The sequence below is a fragment of the Sprattus sprattus genome (assembly GCF_963457725.1).
Source record: "Sprattus sprattus genome assembly, chromosome: 2".
NCBI lineage: Eukaryota > Metazoa > Chordata > Actinopteri > Clupeiformes > Clupeidae > Sprattus > Sprattus sprattus.
Window position 1 is genome coordinate 26607211 of NC_137921.1, and position 17709 is coordinate 26624919.

The 17709-nt window shown below is 41.5% G+C and overlaps 2 protein-coding genes across 2 annotated transcripts in view; both read right to left on the reverse strand.

Annotated features, from left to right (window-relative positions):
* spata6 (spermatogenesis associated 6) overlaps positions 1–7626 on the reverse strand; it is a gene marked incomplete at both ends in the record, with an annotated part of 37732 nt that extends 30106 nt beyond the window's left edge. Inside the window, 2 exon segments of the mRNA XM_080833298.1 lie at positions 7530–7607; positions 7609–7626. Coding sequence (XP_080689424.1) covers positions 7530–7607; positions 7609–7626 — 96 coding nt within the window.
* A 1911-nt stretch (positions 7627–9537) lies between these two features.
* The window catches only part of agbl4 (AGBL carboxypeptidase 4), a gene marked incomplete at both ends in the record, with an annotated part of 551901 nt that continues 543729 nt past the window's right edge, over positions 9538–17709 (reverse strand). The window contains 2 exons of the mRNA XM_080831844.1: positions 9538–9637; positions 9754–9850. Coding sequence (XP_080687970.1) covers positions 9538–9637; positions 9754–9850 — 197 coding nt within the window. The remainder of the gene's footprint in view (positions 9638–9753; positions 9851–17709) is intronic.

The following is a 17709-nucleotide window of genomic DNA, read 5'->3' on the forward strand; positions in this document are numbered from 1 at the left end:
TGATACAAGGAAGGAAGTTTATTTGTCACATACATAGAAATACTAACGTAAAGCATGTAGTGACATTTTGTTTGGTGTTAAGCTTTTTGCCTGACCTCAGTGTTTTGAAAAGTCAATGGCCAGTGATGATGGTCAGGACACTATCCACAGCTGTGGGATGTACTACGAAACTCGATTAGAGAGATAGGTATGCAGTACCACGAACGTTGTTCTCTTTTGCGTCGCTACATCACCATGGTATCTTATGCTAGCAAGTAAACCTGGTCGGGAGGAGATTTTGTGCTAAGTAAAACTAAAATCGTGTGAAAACACAGCCTACTGAACAAGCGATCTCACGTGTAAGATTATGTCATATGTTACAGGGGAAGCTCCACCTCCACCTCCACCGTATTCTCATGTATTTCAAACTTGATTTAAATGACTTAACATAAACATAACATTATCGCATATTTGCCTCATTGTTCTTCTTGGACGTGGCTAGGTATACACCACTGTTTAGAATCCCTTTGGCCCGATTTTGAGAATGTTCGGCTGTTTTCCTTTTTATCTGTAACGTAAATTCAAACCATGGTGGTCGCCATCTTGCCAGTCTGTTGTCAAATAGCAGCTACCTCATTGGTGTAGAACGATCACATGTCGAACCGTGCCACCACTCGTGATCAAAATCTTATTACGCTGTGAAGGCTCTAGTTCTGCATAAAACATAGACGTATCGACAATCGCCTGGAAAGTCAGCGGCGAACTTTTTTTTGGTAGCTCAGCACGACTCGTTCTTTTTTATGAGCTAAAGATTGTGTAGTCCGCCGTCTGCGGAGCGGGATGAAACGATAACAGGGTTCACCATCCGGCCTATAATGGAACAAGGCTTACTGTCAGCGTATCGATACACTGATCTCAAAAAGAAACTGGATAGCGCATCATAATGGTTTGGGTCCGCGATAATTGACGCTCGAGCAATTTAACCGTCGCCATTTTAAAGGGACCACTTTGACACCGGCTATACATAGACAGCAATGGGTATAAACGGGACACAATGTTGCGCTTTCGGCTGCAACAAGCGAAAAAAAAAGAAAATACTGCAGAACGACAACAGAAGTGCAAGTGAGGGCAGCGGAGATGAAGAATCCCAAAAAAAGAGTACATTTCCACGTACTTTCCACTCGTAAGTAAATTATTCCTGTAGGCTATTTTTTATCATCAAGCTAATTTTTAAAATCAGCGTGATGCTCAATAGATTTACCTAGCCTGAGCGAAATAATTCCAAAAATAAAACTACTATAAGACTATAATGTTTGAATATAAAGCCAAATTAAAGTGTTTTAAAGTGTTTTCTGATTTGACCATGAATACAGTGCATGTATGTAGTGTATGTAGCCTATTTTTCATTTTTCTAAACGTTAGGCTATACTTTTTAAAATATTGGGCCATTATGACATCATAATAGGTATTTAACCTGGCTTGCGCCTGTGCTTTACTGACACCTGTGCCAAATCCAAGGAACTTGTGTTTATAAATACAGTTATTGAATTTGAGTCATTTAAATACTACAGGTTTCCATTTGATCCAGCAAGAAAAAAACAGTGGTTGGTCAATATGCGTAGGGAAAACTGGAATCCAAGTGCCCACTCAAAGATTTGCTCAGACCATTTTGCTGAGGCACATATAAACAGAGCTTTACTGAGAGTTGAGTTGAGGAGCCATGCCATTCCAACAAGGTTCAAAACATTTCCAAAACATCTTAAAAAGGTAAAAATATAAAATCAAATAACAGTTTCAACTTCTCTTTCATTGAGGAGCCATAACTGCATTTACAGAGTAAGAATAGTTTTAAAATAATCCTACCATCTCTCACTCAGGTAACCAAAGAGCGCAAGCTGCCATGCAAGAGAGCAATAGAGTCTGTGGTAGCTGACATTGAGGATGCTGATGAAGGCCCTTCTTTAAAACAAGTATGCCTGAACACAGCAATCACTGACCATCAGTATCAAATCACAGAGTCACCGAGGACACTGAAAAAAACAATTCACAAGAGTTTTGATCGTATAACTGAACTAAAGAAAAATCTCAAAACATCTCAACAAAAGTCTCGTCGATTGAAGCTGAGTGTAACGTCCATGAAGACTGTTGTCAAGGCTCTGCGTCAGAAGCTCTTGATATCAACGAGTTGTGAGGAGATGCTGAATCAGACATTCTCTGGTGTTTCATTGGAACTGATGAAACGGATGACATCAGGCAAGGAAACTGGAAAAGGCTGCGTCCAAAAGTATCCCCCAGAGTTAAAGGCATTTGCATTGACGCTGCAGTTTTACTCAGCAAAGGCTTATGAATTTGTCAGAGAGACATTCAACTTGGCACTGCCTCACCAATGTCAAATTAGGCGTTGGTATGCAAAAATTCCTGCAGAACCAGGATTCACACAGCCTGCTTTTCAAGCACTTGCTGCAAAAGTCCAAACAGCTGCAAAGGAGGGTAGACAAGTTGTTTGCTCTCTTATGCTTGACGAAATGGCCATCAGGAAGCATGTAGAGTGGGATGGTAACCGATACCGTGGCTATGTCGATATTGGTAGTGGTGTGGCTGACGACGACTCATCTCCTGTTGCAAAAGACGCCCTTGTCTTCATGGTTGTCTGTATAAATGGTACTTGGAAAGTTCCTTGTGCATACTTCTTTGTTGATGGTCTAACAGGGGCTGAGCGTGCTAATCTGGTCACAATATGTCTCAAGAAGCTTCATGATGCCGGTGTTAATATTGTGTCTCTCACATGTGATGGTCCATCCTGCCACTTTACAATGCTGACAGCTCTTGGTGCATGCCTACAGCCAACTAGTTTGCAGGCATTCTTTCCTCATCCTCTTGATCAGAGCAAGAAGATACATGTCTTGCTGGATGTCTGTCACATGCTGAAGCTAGTCAGAAATACATTAGCTGAAGGTGGCATTCTTGTTGACAGTTGCGGTGATAAAATATATTGGCAATACATTGTAGCACTTCAAAAGCTACAAGAAAATGAGGGGCTACGGCTCGGGAACAAGCTAAAAGCCACACACATCCAGTGGAGGCAACAAAAAATGAAAGTTAATCTTGCTGCTCAAGCCTTCAGTTCCAGTGTTGCTGATGCTATTGAATATTGTTCAAGTGTGCTCAAGCTCAAACAGTTTGAAGGATCTGCTGCAACTGTGAGATTTTTACGCCTATTTGACCATCTGTTTGACATCCTCAACTCTCGGAACCCATTTGCCAGAGGATACAAATCTGCACTTCGTATCAACAACAAAACAGCCTGGGGTCCATTCCTCGATGATGCTTTCAACTATGTTATTGGCCTCAAAGATACCTCAGGACAGCTCATGTATACCACACGCAGAAAGACTGGATTTGTTGGGTTTCTTGTAGCAATTGAAAGCACAAAACTAATATTTCATGATTTGGTTGAGCAGGATCAGGCACCTCTGAAATACTTGTTGACATACAAGCTCAGCCAAGATCATATTGAATTATTCTTTGGTGCTGTCCGTTCTGCAGGAGGCTTCAACAACAACCCCACCGCAAGACAGTTTACTGCAGCTTACAAGCGTCTCTTGTTGAGGAGCAGTATCAAAGGAAGCAATGGTAATTGCCAACGTCAAGACCCAACAGCCATCCTCCACGTGCTTGATGATACCTGCAGTGTTGATGACCAAGAAGTCACAATTTACAATGCTATGCTCATCAGAAAGTATGACCTTGCAGAGAGAAGACCCATGCGCTCTGACCATGATTACAGTGATTCTCCAAACATGGCAAACTTAACAGAGTACAAGAAAGCTGCAATTTCATACATAGCTGGATATGTCGCTAAAATGACAACCAAACAAACCCTTTGTAGACGCTGTTGTGAAGCTCTGGGATCAAGAACACATGCTCCGGAATCTCGCTTCATGGTAATGAAGGATAGAGGAGGATTGTTTAAGCCAACACAAAGTGTTATCAAGATCTGTGAAGAAACTGAGCGAAGGGTTCAACGAATGCTTGCTTCTTCATGTGGACAGCTTCCTCAAGGTAACAATTCTAATGATAAATAAGAAATAGTGAAGCTGTTTGCAATTCAGTTTTTTTTTTGTTTTGCAGCCAGATCAGTATAAACATATAACAAGGGATTTTTTAATTATTTCTTCTTTGCAGGCAAAGGAATACCAGATGCAATTGCTACCTCTGTACTGAAGGAAATAAACATACAAACTGTTTTTCGAGACCTTGATGACCATATGGTAGACACTGCTGTCAACGACAATCACATTTTCGGCCTCGTCAAGACCATCACAAAAAATGACTGCAAGGTCAGGTTATACCATCTTGGAAAGGAATACACGCAGAAAACTGCTGGCACAAAAATTAGGACGAAGCTTAACAAGCTCGTCCTGTTCAAACATCAATGAAGGTAATAGCATGGGCTCACTTGCTATCTCTGCTACTGCTATCTACTTCTGCCTACAGTATTAAAACAGCTTTTTTCTGACACAGAATTGACATGACAGCAGGTTTTTCTTTTCCCCTTTTTTATTTGTATTTATTTTTTTACATTTTAATTCTGGTTGTCGATGTTGTTAATGACTTGATGTATTTGTGTTCTTATTGTTGAATAAAAAGAAAACTGTAAAAAAATAAATTAAAAAAACACCTTTTTTCAAAGCAACCAATTGGCCAGTCTCTAATCACTTACTGCGATATAACGTACAAATCGCATTTTAGGATGCAGAAGACAACAGTTGAAGTAAGGGTGTAGATAGGCTATATCAAACGTTTTATATATTGCTTTCTGTGTCGGAAAGGAGTAAATGATTTCAATATAGTTTAGGCTCTATTTCTGCCTATAGGCTATAATAATAATAAGAAAAAGAATAATAATAATGAATACAACTTTATTTATATAGCACCTTTCATGAAAGGAAATGCAGCTCATGTTTACAAAGAAATGATATGTACAATAAAAAAAGAAATAACAGTACACTGAATACAGTAGGCCTAAGCTATATAGTTACATAAATGAATACATGGAATAAGTTAGATAAAGTCAAATATTAATATAAAATAAATAAGTTACAGCTCATTGCCCTGAGACATGCGAACCATGGCTGCAGTGAATTGCCTAAGGATGTCATGTTGTGAATGTTGGGGTTGAGGAGATGACTACTGTGGTCTGCACAGCTGGGTCGCCAGCAAAAAGTTCTTCCAGCACGGCGAAATGCTCCCACTTTCGCCGGCCCTGTCCTGTCTTCGCATGCCCATTACGGATGATTTTGTATCTATAGAAAGAATAGACAAAAAGTGCAGAGCAAAGAGCATTAGAAATGTTGAGATGAAAATTACCCAGCTGTTTAGGTAAGTGTGTGCGAGAGTGACTCTCCTCTTCATGGGGTTGAGTTTTTGTGATTTTGCTTACCTGTACCTAAGGTTCCTCCACTTGTTGTCACACATCTGCCATGTCACATTAACTGCTTCCTTTCTGAGGCACTCCGCAACCATCTCCCAAGCTTGCTTTTAATGGTGGGACACTCAAAACTTCTCCTTAAGAGACCTCCAGGTCTCTATGAGGAGCAAAACAGCGGTCTGGGGCCAGTTATCTGGAATGTAAACAAACAAGACAACATTTGACACTCTTCTACACTCTCAAGACAGTCACGCTTAATAATACTAGACTAGTTGCATGGACAAAACTAACCCCTAAGTTAACGCAGCCTACTTAACATAATGACGATCTTACTGCAGTAATGCCTCACAGATAAGACACCACCATCTAGCAACCATTCTACAGTAATCCCCAAACTGGGTGGTCCTTCTAAATACAGTAAGCATTAGTGTTGTAGTGACCTAGTGGGGATATTTCCACTTACTGCCAATGACTACCACCTCGTCCGCTGGGGGCTGGTCAAGTGCGTCTGCGGATCGGAGAGGAAATCGGTACCGTGAATATGTGCATTACACATCTACGCACCCTACAGCAGCAAATGCAGACATCTTACAAGCGGTTCAAACGTAACATTGTTCTAAAAACTAGTAGCTAAAGCGCTAATTGTTTTAGCAACTTGTGTAGCACCAGGGTCGTATGGGCACTATATGTAGCACTTTTCTACTCGACACACTTTTGTTAAATAGCCTACGTATTACTCACAACCAACTATTACCTTTCAGATAAGGTAATATCTGATTATTATATTATAATTTTCAATCAAGCATATTTAAACGTCTTTACTGGGTATCTATCATAAGATAATAAAAACGTCAAACACAACAAAGCTAACGTTTGTTAAGGAAAGACTAGCATTCATTTACACTTTCAGAAAAAATACGCTTCTCAACGTAACTGAGACAAAGATACATACATTAACAACTCAAATTGCTATACGATATTTTTCATGAAATTCAACACATACCCATGTTAATCTCCATCTGGGAACACATCTCTTGCAGTCCGCGATCCTGTTTGTGGAGAAGTACCTCTTCAGACAGTTTGCCTATGTTCGTAAACGTTTGCTTGCTTAAATGTTCGTTTAACGGAAATTTTTTAAAATCGTTCGTGAACGTTCGCCTATGTTTGCGATTCTGAACGCACCTAGTGTTTATGAAAACTTGAAATTAAGGCTTAATATGCAAATTAATGAAAATATCTTATATATAATATTCATCGCCCGTTATAATCATTGGTCTGAATCAGGAAAGTGGTCCCTTTAAAATGGCCGCCACGATTCGCTTGTGGCGTCACTTTGAAACCATGGAATGCGCTATCCAGTTTCTTTTTGAGATCAGTGGTATCGATACCCTTGCATTTCTCACGCGACGAACTTTGAAGGAGTAATTATATTCGTGTCCATGACAACAGTAACCTACTGCTGGCCTAAGCAGAGGCAGAACATGATCAGTTGGGCTTTATGGTTTTCCTGCTTTATGTTAACATTTTTACTTTCTGAAGTATAAGGGGGAAAATTCAAATGAAACGAAACTTAAGGGAAAAATTACCGAGGACATGACCTCGGTGTCCTCAATGGTGGCTACGGCCCTGTACAGGGCTTTTCATGCACTGTAATAAATGCCATGTCAGTGTGCATGTCCAATGGCACAGGAGCAAACTGTTGTTATGTAGCCTCGACCATAAACTGTTTCATGAAACTCAATTCCACGTTAACCTACAGGCTGCAAATAATTAGCACACTAACTTGACACAACTGAAAGAGCACCTAGTTTCCGACGTCCGTTGTGCGAGCTGATGTTATACCTTAACAAACGTTAGATGCTAAAATGAATTAGCAAGCTAGCTAGTGATAGCTAACTATGATATAAAGTTAGATATGGTGGGTAGGTATCCTAGAAAGTTACGTTAGCACAATAAGCATACCATTAAAAACATTAGCGCACATCCGCTATTCTATCTGTAGATTATGACGTGAAATCTTTAGCTAACATAACAATAACAAAATAACCGTGGAAACAAGATTAAGCATTAGTTTCATTTTCAGAATTCAGAAGTTCCGCAAAGAGAGCATTTTACTTACAGCTTGAATCTGGAGTTCTACTGTACATCTCAATCTTTTTTGAGGCATCTTGAATGCCAAATGTTTGTTACTTTTTAGGTGGAGTCACTCCACCCATCCACGTTTCAAACTTCGTTGCCATAGTTTCAGCACACTCTAACTAACACATCCCATGTGACCACCTGAGCGCCTGGTGTGAGGGAATGTGTCTGAATGTGTGCTGTGCTGTATTGACTTTGTGTATTTGTTAACAGAGAAAGCCTGTGAGACAGAACACTACACACAAATGCGAGTTCTATCACAGTAGGCTATGTACTAATCGCACTCTCCTTTAAGGTCCTACATGCTGAGGTGAGAAATGTTTACGGCCTGATAAGTATAACTACATGGGAGGCTCTGAAATAGAATTTTGTAGTGTAATGAAGGAGCCTGGTGGGAAAATATGATGGTTTTCCTTTAGCTTGTGGGGGGGCCAATGTATAACTAATAGAAAATGGAAGCAAAAGAGATGACAGCGTTGAGGGAAAAAATAATTAACAGTTTACACTGTCTCTAGGCATACATAGCTGCATATAATTAGCCTGATGCGGCGGGTCCAGTGAAGCAAGGAAGAGGACAATAATGGGTCATCATACCAGTTGAAAAATGACGGCACAGTGGGAAAGGCTTTCTGATGCAAGAAGAGTTGTTTTGTATAAGTAGGCTACCTGAGTGTGTGTGTAAGAAAGAGAGGAGGGTGGGAGAAAGAGGGTGGGAGATAGGAAATATCACACATAGTGTGTGTGTGTGTGTGCAAGCTGACATGAGACAGTGAGTGTCTGTGTGAGGAAGAAAAAAAAGAGGGAGGACAGAAGAGATGGAAAGTACCCCTGACATAAGTATCTAGTAAAATAATCTTTAGATGGATGTGTTTTTTCAGTCCCATTAGCTTCCTCCGCCCTCTCGTCTCACATGCAAAATGCAGGAGTCATTTGTTTAGGCCGTTTCTGACTGATTGCTTCACTTATTCCAAATGACTGGCCTGAAAAATACATGTTGGTCTCCATGCCAGCCTTGACTGATGGCTTGGACAATTTTCAGTCTCGGCCCATTGTGCCAATTCGTTTTCTGTTGAGCAAGTGACATGCTTTTATGCATGCGCTAGCAAGTCTTCTGAAGTAGTGTGATCAAGATGTGTGTCTGATGTTTTAGCCGTTGAATCATAAGGTATTTTTGTTTGTGCATAAGTCTATATGCATTTGTATCCCTTACAATTCAATTTTACGGCATACAATTAATGTGATGAATTGCTGTGGTAGAATGGAATGAAATTATCATTGGAATTGTATGAACACAGGGCACATCATGGGTATAACTTCTCAAAGATACTGGTGATGATAATTGTTCTACTTTCTGCTGACAAATTCACAGATCATTTAACTGTGTTCATGTTTCAAAAAGATGTTTATTTTCTGCAGCAAACAAAATGCAGTCTCAAGCAACCTAACCATCCAAAAACAATCTTCCAGTGCATGGAATGTTTATAATTTAAACATGAAATACTGTGACAGAACACACAAAAAAATTAAATACAAAGAAATAACAACAATAGTCATGCATTTTACAGGTACAAATAAGTGCATACAAATCAGATACATTTGAAGCAGATTAAAGGCAAGATGCTTAGTTAAAGCACACTGTGTTCTTCACCACTGCTTAGATTTAAAGGCCACCACAGCAACCAAAAATGAAGAGAAAAAAAACCTTAATATTTGGGCATCGCTGTCCCCCTGTCTCTTGTACAAGGATCCTGTTAGCAGTTGGTAGTGCAAGCAAGAGATTACATGCACTATAAATCATGAGTTCTGCATTTCTTTTCAGAGTTCCATAAGTAGGCTATTATGTGGAGTATAAGTCATTTTGTCTGTATGCCTTATTGCCTTGAAGATGGCCAATCGTCCATTTTCTTTGTGCAGGCCACCTATAAAAGAAGCACATCTATTCTGCACTGGTTGGCTGGTTTGTGGAACTACATACTAAAGCCTTGAGTTTAACAGTCTCCCTTCACTCCGTGGATCTTCCTCTCTCCGTCTTGGTTCCTTCCATTGCTATTATTGTTCCCATGGCGACCGCTTGGCAATACATTCAGGCTGTTGGAGGAGAATAGTAAAGACTTGATTGTGATTCATTGTCATATGCAAACGGGAAGGGCGCATAATGTAGTCACACATAAGGTATGGAGGAATGGAGGAGTCAAATAGCACACCTGTTGATGTGACTTCCTGGTTTGTTGTCGTCCAGGAGGTTGTTCAGCCTGTAGTACTCCAGAAAGGTACGGGCGACATTTCTGCCCAGTTTCATGTCTAGGCTTGTTAAGGTACATTCAATACAATTTAATTGAATTTGATTTTTCAATATAAATGTCAAATGAACTTCATCTGCGATGATCTTTAAAACAGATATGCATCCATAGACTGTGACAGAATGATTCATTTTCCAAAGCTGACTGAACAAACAAACCAGAAGCGGTACCGTCTAGGGCTCCATTTTAAAACCATATTCATAAGCAGTGGGGCATAAAAAAACAATATTACAACAAATATATATATATAACAAATCTTAAAGGCTTCATACATTTTCTGTGTTATGTAGCATTTAAAATCTTCAGTAATAGAGAGGCCTATGCCCCCTGTGTTTGTGTGTTTAGCCATCCCCTGCTTGCATGTCTCACACCAGGAAGCTCAGTGGTGGAAACAATACTATGCCCCTATGTGCCTCTACATCTCTTCTCTGGACTTTTTTCTTTTAATTGAGGCAAGAAATAAATAAGTAAAAGTCTCTCCTGGGAACTGATTGCAGTAAATAACTGGCCATTACCCAACAGTGAGAAGCGAAGAAAAACAAATGTACCAGGAGACAAGAGAGAACGTTTTCACCCAATCGATAGTAAATCACAAGTTGTCTAGCCAGATCAGCCAAAAACTCACAGGGGTGAAGAAGAGTCTCATGGCACTTCCAGGGTTTATTCAGACTCTTCTGAAGCTCCTTGGAACAGCCAAGCCCATTGCATTGTGGAGCACACCAATAAATGCCGGCCCTCCATCATTAGACGCCGTTGTTAGGCGCAGTGTTGCTGTGAAGATAACAGCCTGGGATGAGCAGTGATGCACGCCGTCTCAGTGGAATGGGAGAAAGACAATGCCGAGGGCAGGAGATGATTATCTGCGGCTCGCCTGGTGAGAGCGAACATTTTCTGCATTACAAGAAACACTAGAATGGAAAGGCCTCTCCACAAATCACTTTTATTCCTCAAGCCGAGGAGCGACAGCAAGCCTAACCGCAGCAAATAATGCATATTCCTGCAGAGAAGGCCGCAGAGGCTTATTTTTGCTGTTATGGTGTCTCGCATCAGCAGTGTGCAGGAGAGATGTGATGAATCGACAGAGATTTAATCCCTCACCTCTGCCTGCCACCCCATTTTTGATGTTCAGATATGACCTGTCGGACTGTCAGCGCTCAGTGATTGAAGGAAGAGCCCCGAGAAGAAATACAAGGATGAGAGCGATATTGTCGTTTATTATATTTATTTTTCCAATTTCTCCCAACGGTCAAAATTACGCTGGGAACATAAATCCCGAGCACACAGAGGAAATTCCATTATCTCAGGTCATTAACCCATAAACAATCCATCCTTAGTATGAATGGAGGGCCCTGAGAGTGGACGCTTTTTTGTTGGTCATACTATGCACATAACCTCCAACCACACCGCTACAGACACAACATGCTCTCACACTCATGAGCAGAATGCACAACAACCATCTGGCATAGTTGCCCTAACAAGAAGTAAAGTCAAAGGTATTTGTTTTCACCGAACATTTCTGCACTTAATTGAGCTCGTCCTCACTGGGCAGGCTTTGAGCAATGGGGTCTTTCTTACCGAGAAAACAAACGCTGTATCCGAGCCAACTCTGCTCACAGTTGACTTTCTCTTGTCTCCGCTGAACTGTTGGCAAAGTTAAAGCAGGTGTGAAGGAAAAAGCAGCCTGTAATGAAGTTACTCGTCTGGGTGGCTGACAGGAGACCCTTGATGAGCGCTGATGAACAGCTCGCCCCCGGTGCCAGCCACTTCTCCCCTTCCCTCCTTCCTTCCCTACATCAGCCCACCCTGCAGGTGCCAGGCGCCCGCTCCAGTTCAGTCACCTCAGCCTGGTAATGCGGTGCCACCCTGAGCGCCCATCCGTCACCCAGCGGGCTGATGGCTCATCTCTCCACGGCTCCCGCTCCGGCGGTATTTACGCCCCATCTGTTTGAGGCTGCAACCTCTGCTTCCCTTCTATTTTTAGGGAAGCCTGAAGACAAACAACGGCGTCAGGTGCCAGACCTGAGTGAGATGTGATGAAACTCATGGTGTAGTGGTGCAGCACCGCGTGGCGTGAAGAATGGTCCTTGTATTTATTCGGTTATGGATTTTTCACCGCTACGTGTTTCGCAGCAATAATTCTCTGAAGTATTCCTCAACAGCCACATCTGGAGTGCTTTACATTTTAAATACATGTGAATGGCAGCATGAAGATGGATGGTTTTAGCCTCACGACTGCTGGTTTCGGCCCAAAAAAAAATCCCTCGTATCCTTGGTATCGCTGCTCTGACCTCAGGCAAAAGTTTTGCTATTTTCCCCTTGATAGTGAAAGTGCAGCGGCGTGTGTTTTCTGCGTGCTCTAAGCAAATGACAGAAATAGCGCGGGGGCCTGTGGCGTGCAGATGGCCTCTCAGCTTGTGATGTCACATTTCACATCTATTACAGGAAGCGCGTGATGGACAGCCGGCCGGCACGGAGAGAAGACTTCATCTGCATCGCAGCTGCACGCAGGGCCGGCACTCCAGTGCTCTGATTGGATGCTGGCGCGCGGCCAAAAGCGACGGAAGCTGCCGCAGTCTGGGAAGGGAATCTGCTGAAGGATGGAAAGGCCTGCCAAAAGCACACTGTCTGGACGGCGGAAATGTTCCAAAACAGCAACGGCTCCCCCACTGAAAGAAGGCAGGGAGGTGAGAGGTGTTGCGTAATAATCGTGTGGTGTTGAGGGAAGCCTAACCTTGAAAACTCCCTCCTGCACCTTAGTCATTTTGTATGAGAGAACCGCATCACTGTCTCAACAACACAACCCAACCCAACCCCTCACAAAAAACAAATCTAAACCCAACAAAACAAAAAACACAGTATAAACACTGTATATGCCAATCCTGAGGACGAGCTCAATCCCTTTCGAATACTTTGTATGTCTTGACATTTGAAGTAATTGACAAATAAAGCTACTTTGACTTTGACTTTAATGAGTTTTTATCACATATCCCAATTATGAAATATCAACATAAGGCAAATGCCCTACTGATAATGGACATACCCATTTGATACATTGTCACAGAAACATCATAATAGGTTTCATTTAGGTTAAAAAGCAACTAGAGTTTAATGTTTAAGAAGCTTCTCTATCTGCTATTTGGTCTGATAAACCAAATGATCTGAGACCAGTTCTAAAAAGTGATTTATCCAAAATTCGAAATGACTAACTAATGTTAGTCAGCAGAATATTGTTTCCAGACTTCACAATCAGCAACTAGTGTTTTTATGTCTAAGGAGTTACTTTGTTGGCCAGTGGGTTAAGATAAACCAAACCATCTTTGAAAAATGCAGTTCGGAAAACTAGGTTCATCCAAAAATCAACATGGCTGACAAAATTGAGTGCTAACCACAGAGGAGAGCTGTATCCACAGGAGAAGAAAGGCCCTTTCTCTGGCAGCACCACCCTAATAAAGGAGATTAATTAATGGCATAGCAACTCATTAGAAGTTTGAACTCTCCTGCCACGACCGCAGCCCAGACTCTCTCCATGTCTGTCATCCTCTAATTTGAGCCTTCACTTTGAGAACGCGATGATGAAGAGAGATGGGCCTGGAACGTGCTCCGGCGACAGTTATGGTGACCTGCAAATTTTAAGAGGCTTTACTCGACTTTTGCAGAAGCCACTGCAGGTCTAATTTTTGGGGTCTATTTTCCTTACTGCGTGGCACTATTAAAATAGCAAGCGAAGGTTTTTAAAAAGGTCTAAAAATAAAAAAAACAGGGGTGAGAGGCCACTGAGGCGTGAGAGGGTTGAATATTTGAACAAGCGTTTTAGATCGATAGTCGCCTTTTGTTGTTATTCAAGGACAAGTCACCATGGGGTCTGGGGTGCTAAGGTGACAAGACAAGAGGGAACCGGACGCCTTCAACGGGGACGACAAATAATTTGTTTACCGCCCTGTTTACCCGCGTGCGGTGCTAAGAACAGACAGACGGACAATGATGCCCCAATGACAAGGAACACGACACTATGGTCTTGAGCTGGCTGTCCGCTAACAAGCAGACAGATCAGGGGACATCAGCGCCATCAATACCATCAGGCGACAGGCCTGTCACCAGGGTGTCACAAAGAGCCAATTAACAATGCTAATTAAAACAGTAAACAGGCGAGCACGAAGGGACCATGTTTTTTTCTTTAACCCTGCAGCACAAGCGATGTTCAGAGGACCTTGTATCCTCTTTCCTGTAGGACAAATGTGGCAATACGGCAGCACTAGACTGCAGGGCATGACATTATGTCTCTAATTGGTTTTTCCATTTTTTTCTCGTTGTGTTTTTCGTTTTTGTACCCACATCCTTGCACACAACCATCCATATAGACACATAAATGTGCACACACACAACCAATTCACAGACAAAAGCACACACTTACACACACAGACTGGCGGTGGCCTTCGGCAACTCTAAAATCCCAAGAAATAGCAGAAATGGGCGGGTTGGTCTAATGGACCAGAACTTGAACACCATCGAACAGGTCCCACCCCATCCTATCCCCACCCCAATGTCCTCAAGGCATGGTTCAAAATAAGTTCCCTTTCTGAGCCTTTACTATGAAACACTGTGATATACTACACTTTCACAGCCTGGATACCAGCCCGAACCCCGCCCACAACATTTTTGGTCTGGGAGATTCGGTCTGGCTTTGAGCTAGTTGGGAGAGAGTATCATCGGTCGGATTATGCCCTACCAATCAAATTGTCAGGGCGGGCTTTATACGATGATGGACAGATGATCAAGCGGTAGATTCGAAATCCTCCCAAGATGGCGGCGTATCTGGAGCTTGTTAGTGGGACATATTTTATGTAAATTATGCTATCTACACGACTTTTTTATGTCTACATTGACTCGGTTAGTTGTATATGTGCAACGCAAATGTTGCAGAGGATTGTATGTCTTAACTGAAGCGCTCTAGAGTCTAGAGGTTCCCAACCTTTTCGACTCCGAGGCCCAACTTTTCGTATTTGTAACAGGTCGGGGCCCAACAGACACCCCGCTTATTTTAGCGAATCTATATTCCATTAGGCTAATTGAATCTATAATCCATTCATTGTAATCAGTGGTGTAGTGGTCCCTATAGAAGTAGGTATACTCTTAATATAGTTTAAGCAGCCCATACAGCACAGGACAAACGCCCTGTTTTGAGAAGTGGGTATACTTAATGCCGACAGAAAAATAAGTGGGTATACTCCGTATACCTGCGTTTACCCTGGACTACACCACTGATTGTAATTAATAAGCGATTGTTATGGCTGAGAAAAAGCAACATCAGCACCTGCCAAATCTAACTCTAGATATAGCATCAAAATTGTATTGTGCACCAGAAAACAACATAAATACACACAGATAACTTAATTGCAGTAGGCCTAGGCCTATTTGTGCACAGCAAACAAGCAAGGAAATCAAACCAGAAAAGACCCAAAAGATAGCATGTACTCAAAACAAGTGATGGAACATGCAAACAAGACCACTCAGCTAGGCCTAATTAAAATAGGTGATGCTTCAGACATGCAAACAAATAGGTTCAAATAGGTCAATATAATGATTAGAATAATTTAAATAATGAATTAAATCTGTGGCTGCAATCTATAATCAACATAAATAGCACCAATCATTCCTGGACAGTCGTTTGAGTTGGTAGCTGTCCACAGAAAAGCATAACCACTCCAATGATAATGCACAAAAACAGCACTAATGCGTCGGTCGAATCCTATGCATTTACGAGTAATCACCAGTTGTTTAATGGTATTTTTTTTTCGTGCTCTCTCGCCATCAAGCAAGTAATATGCGAAACACAATGCTGCCACTCGACGGTAAATCGTAACAATTATCCCCTGAAGCAATCTGGAACACCTCAGTCAGCCCACCGTCTTCAACTATGTTGAAGAGCCGACAGTCACCACCAACCCAAACTGATACAGCGTTGATAACTTAAACTTGGTCTAGTTATTTTCCTAGAAACGTCGTGGAGTGTGGGTTGTCAATCATCTAACCTGGGGTTGCTTTCTGTCAGGTGCTTTGCATTAAGGTGAGAACTTAAAGACGAGTTGCTTCTGTGACAGCTAACTTCAGCTTGACAAATGCTACATACAACTTTAGATTTGTCGATTGTCCCGTCATTTGGCCTCTTAAACAGAAACTTTCCGCCAAACAATCCCTCAGCTCTCTCCCCCTTTCACTACTGCTTCGGTCGCTCCTGCCTAACTGTCTGCAGGCACGCGCCGCTAGTGTCACACCGGAAGTAAACAAAGTTACGTCAACTGCATTAAAATATTTGTATCACATTAATCTCGGCCACAATAATATCATAGATGTACGCGTTAACTTTGACGCCCTTAATTAATATTGTTCTCAATTTAAAATCAGTTACTCGCTCCACGGCCCACCAATGGGAAAAAAAAAAAATCTGAAACATTTTCGCGGCCCATGGATAGTGCTCCCATGGGTTGGGAAACCTCTAGACCAGGGGTCTTCAACGTTTTTCAGGCCAGGGACCCCCAAACTGATGGCGAGATGAGCCCCCTACTATATCAATTGCCTAAAATTTTGTTTATAATATACTGGGCCTAGTGCCAAATAAACATAGCTACCCTGTTATTGTGTATTCAATACTAAGCTATTCAAATAATACAAAGGTTAATATATTCATTAACATTTGTATGTTTTAACATTGAATTTAACCTAACATTTTTGAACACATATTTTAACTTAACATTTTTTAACATTGAATTGAATTCAACATTTAACAACATGAAAGGTACAGGGTGGCCGGGCCACTGCCATTTATTAACATACATCTTGCAAACAACTCTGAGCTAACAATATGTAACAACTTATTTTTCAGTTACAATTACTTTTCAGTTACAATTAACGTTTTTTGACCTTGTACAGTGTCTATTTCTCTTTATTTATTTTTTAAAATCTAAGCAAAAAAATGTCAAACTAACAATTTATAGGTACAAACAAGACCAGCTATGGAGTTTGGTCCGCCATCTTTTATTTTTGATCTTCGCGCTATTAAGACTTGAGCAGAAACGCGATCTGATTGGCTAGTGCCTGGGCTGTCGTATTTGCATGAAAGGTGCTGTGAGTGAACCGGTGCCCAGCTTGAGAGAGCTCCTGTGGGTAGCTGAATGTGTCGATTGGACTGCAAGATAACGTCTTCTGGATCAATTTATACGTTCGCTACAATATTTTGGATTTATGTTAATGTAAATTTAAAGGGAATAAATACAATTCTGATTCGGAAGACATTTAAATTTGGGAGAAAAAAAATTGGTTGAATTTAAAAAAAAAAAATGTTTTAATAGAAATATAAAAAAATATTGTCTTATCAACCAAAGATTTCGCGACCCCCCTGCAGTACCTCCGCGGACCCCCTGGGGGTCGCGGACCCCCTGTTGAAGACCCCTGCTCTAGACCATTATTGTTAGGTCATTGCTAACGCTTACACCAAAAATCCATTGAAACACATAGTAGCTAGCTAGCCTTGCTGCTAACAAGTAACGTGAGCAGGTATATCACAACAGATATTGACAGCGCATTCATTTTGAAAGAGGAACAGAGAAACGCGATCAAGGCATTTGTCGATCGAAAAGATGTTTTTGCCGTCCTTCCTACGGGATCAGCTTAAAGTTTTAATGTATCAGATGGTCATACTACGTTGCTCTGATTGGTTCTAGGTATCCAATTGAGCGAAGAGGCATTTTTCCCCCTGGTTCGTTGAAACACGCCCCATAATCACAGCCCAATGGTTCAGTATCAGACTCATATTCTGACTAGAACTATGAGTATGACATCGTCAGGCTAACACTTTCATGGAAG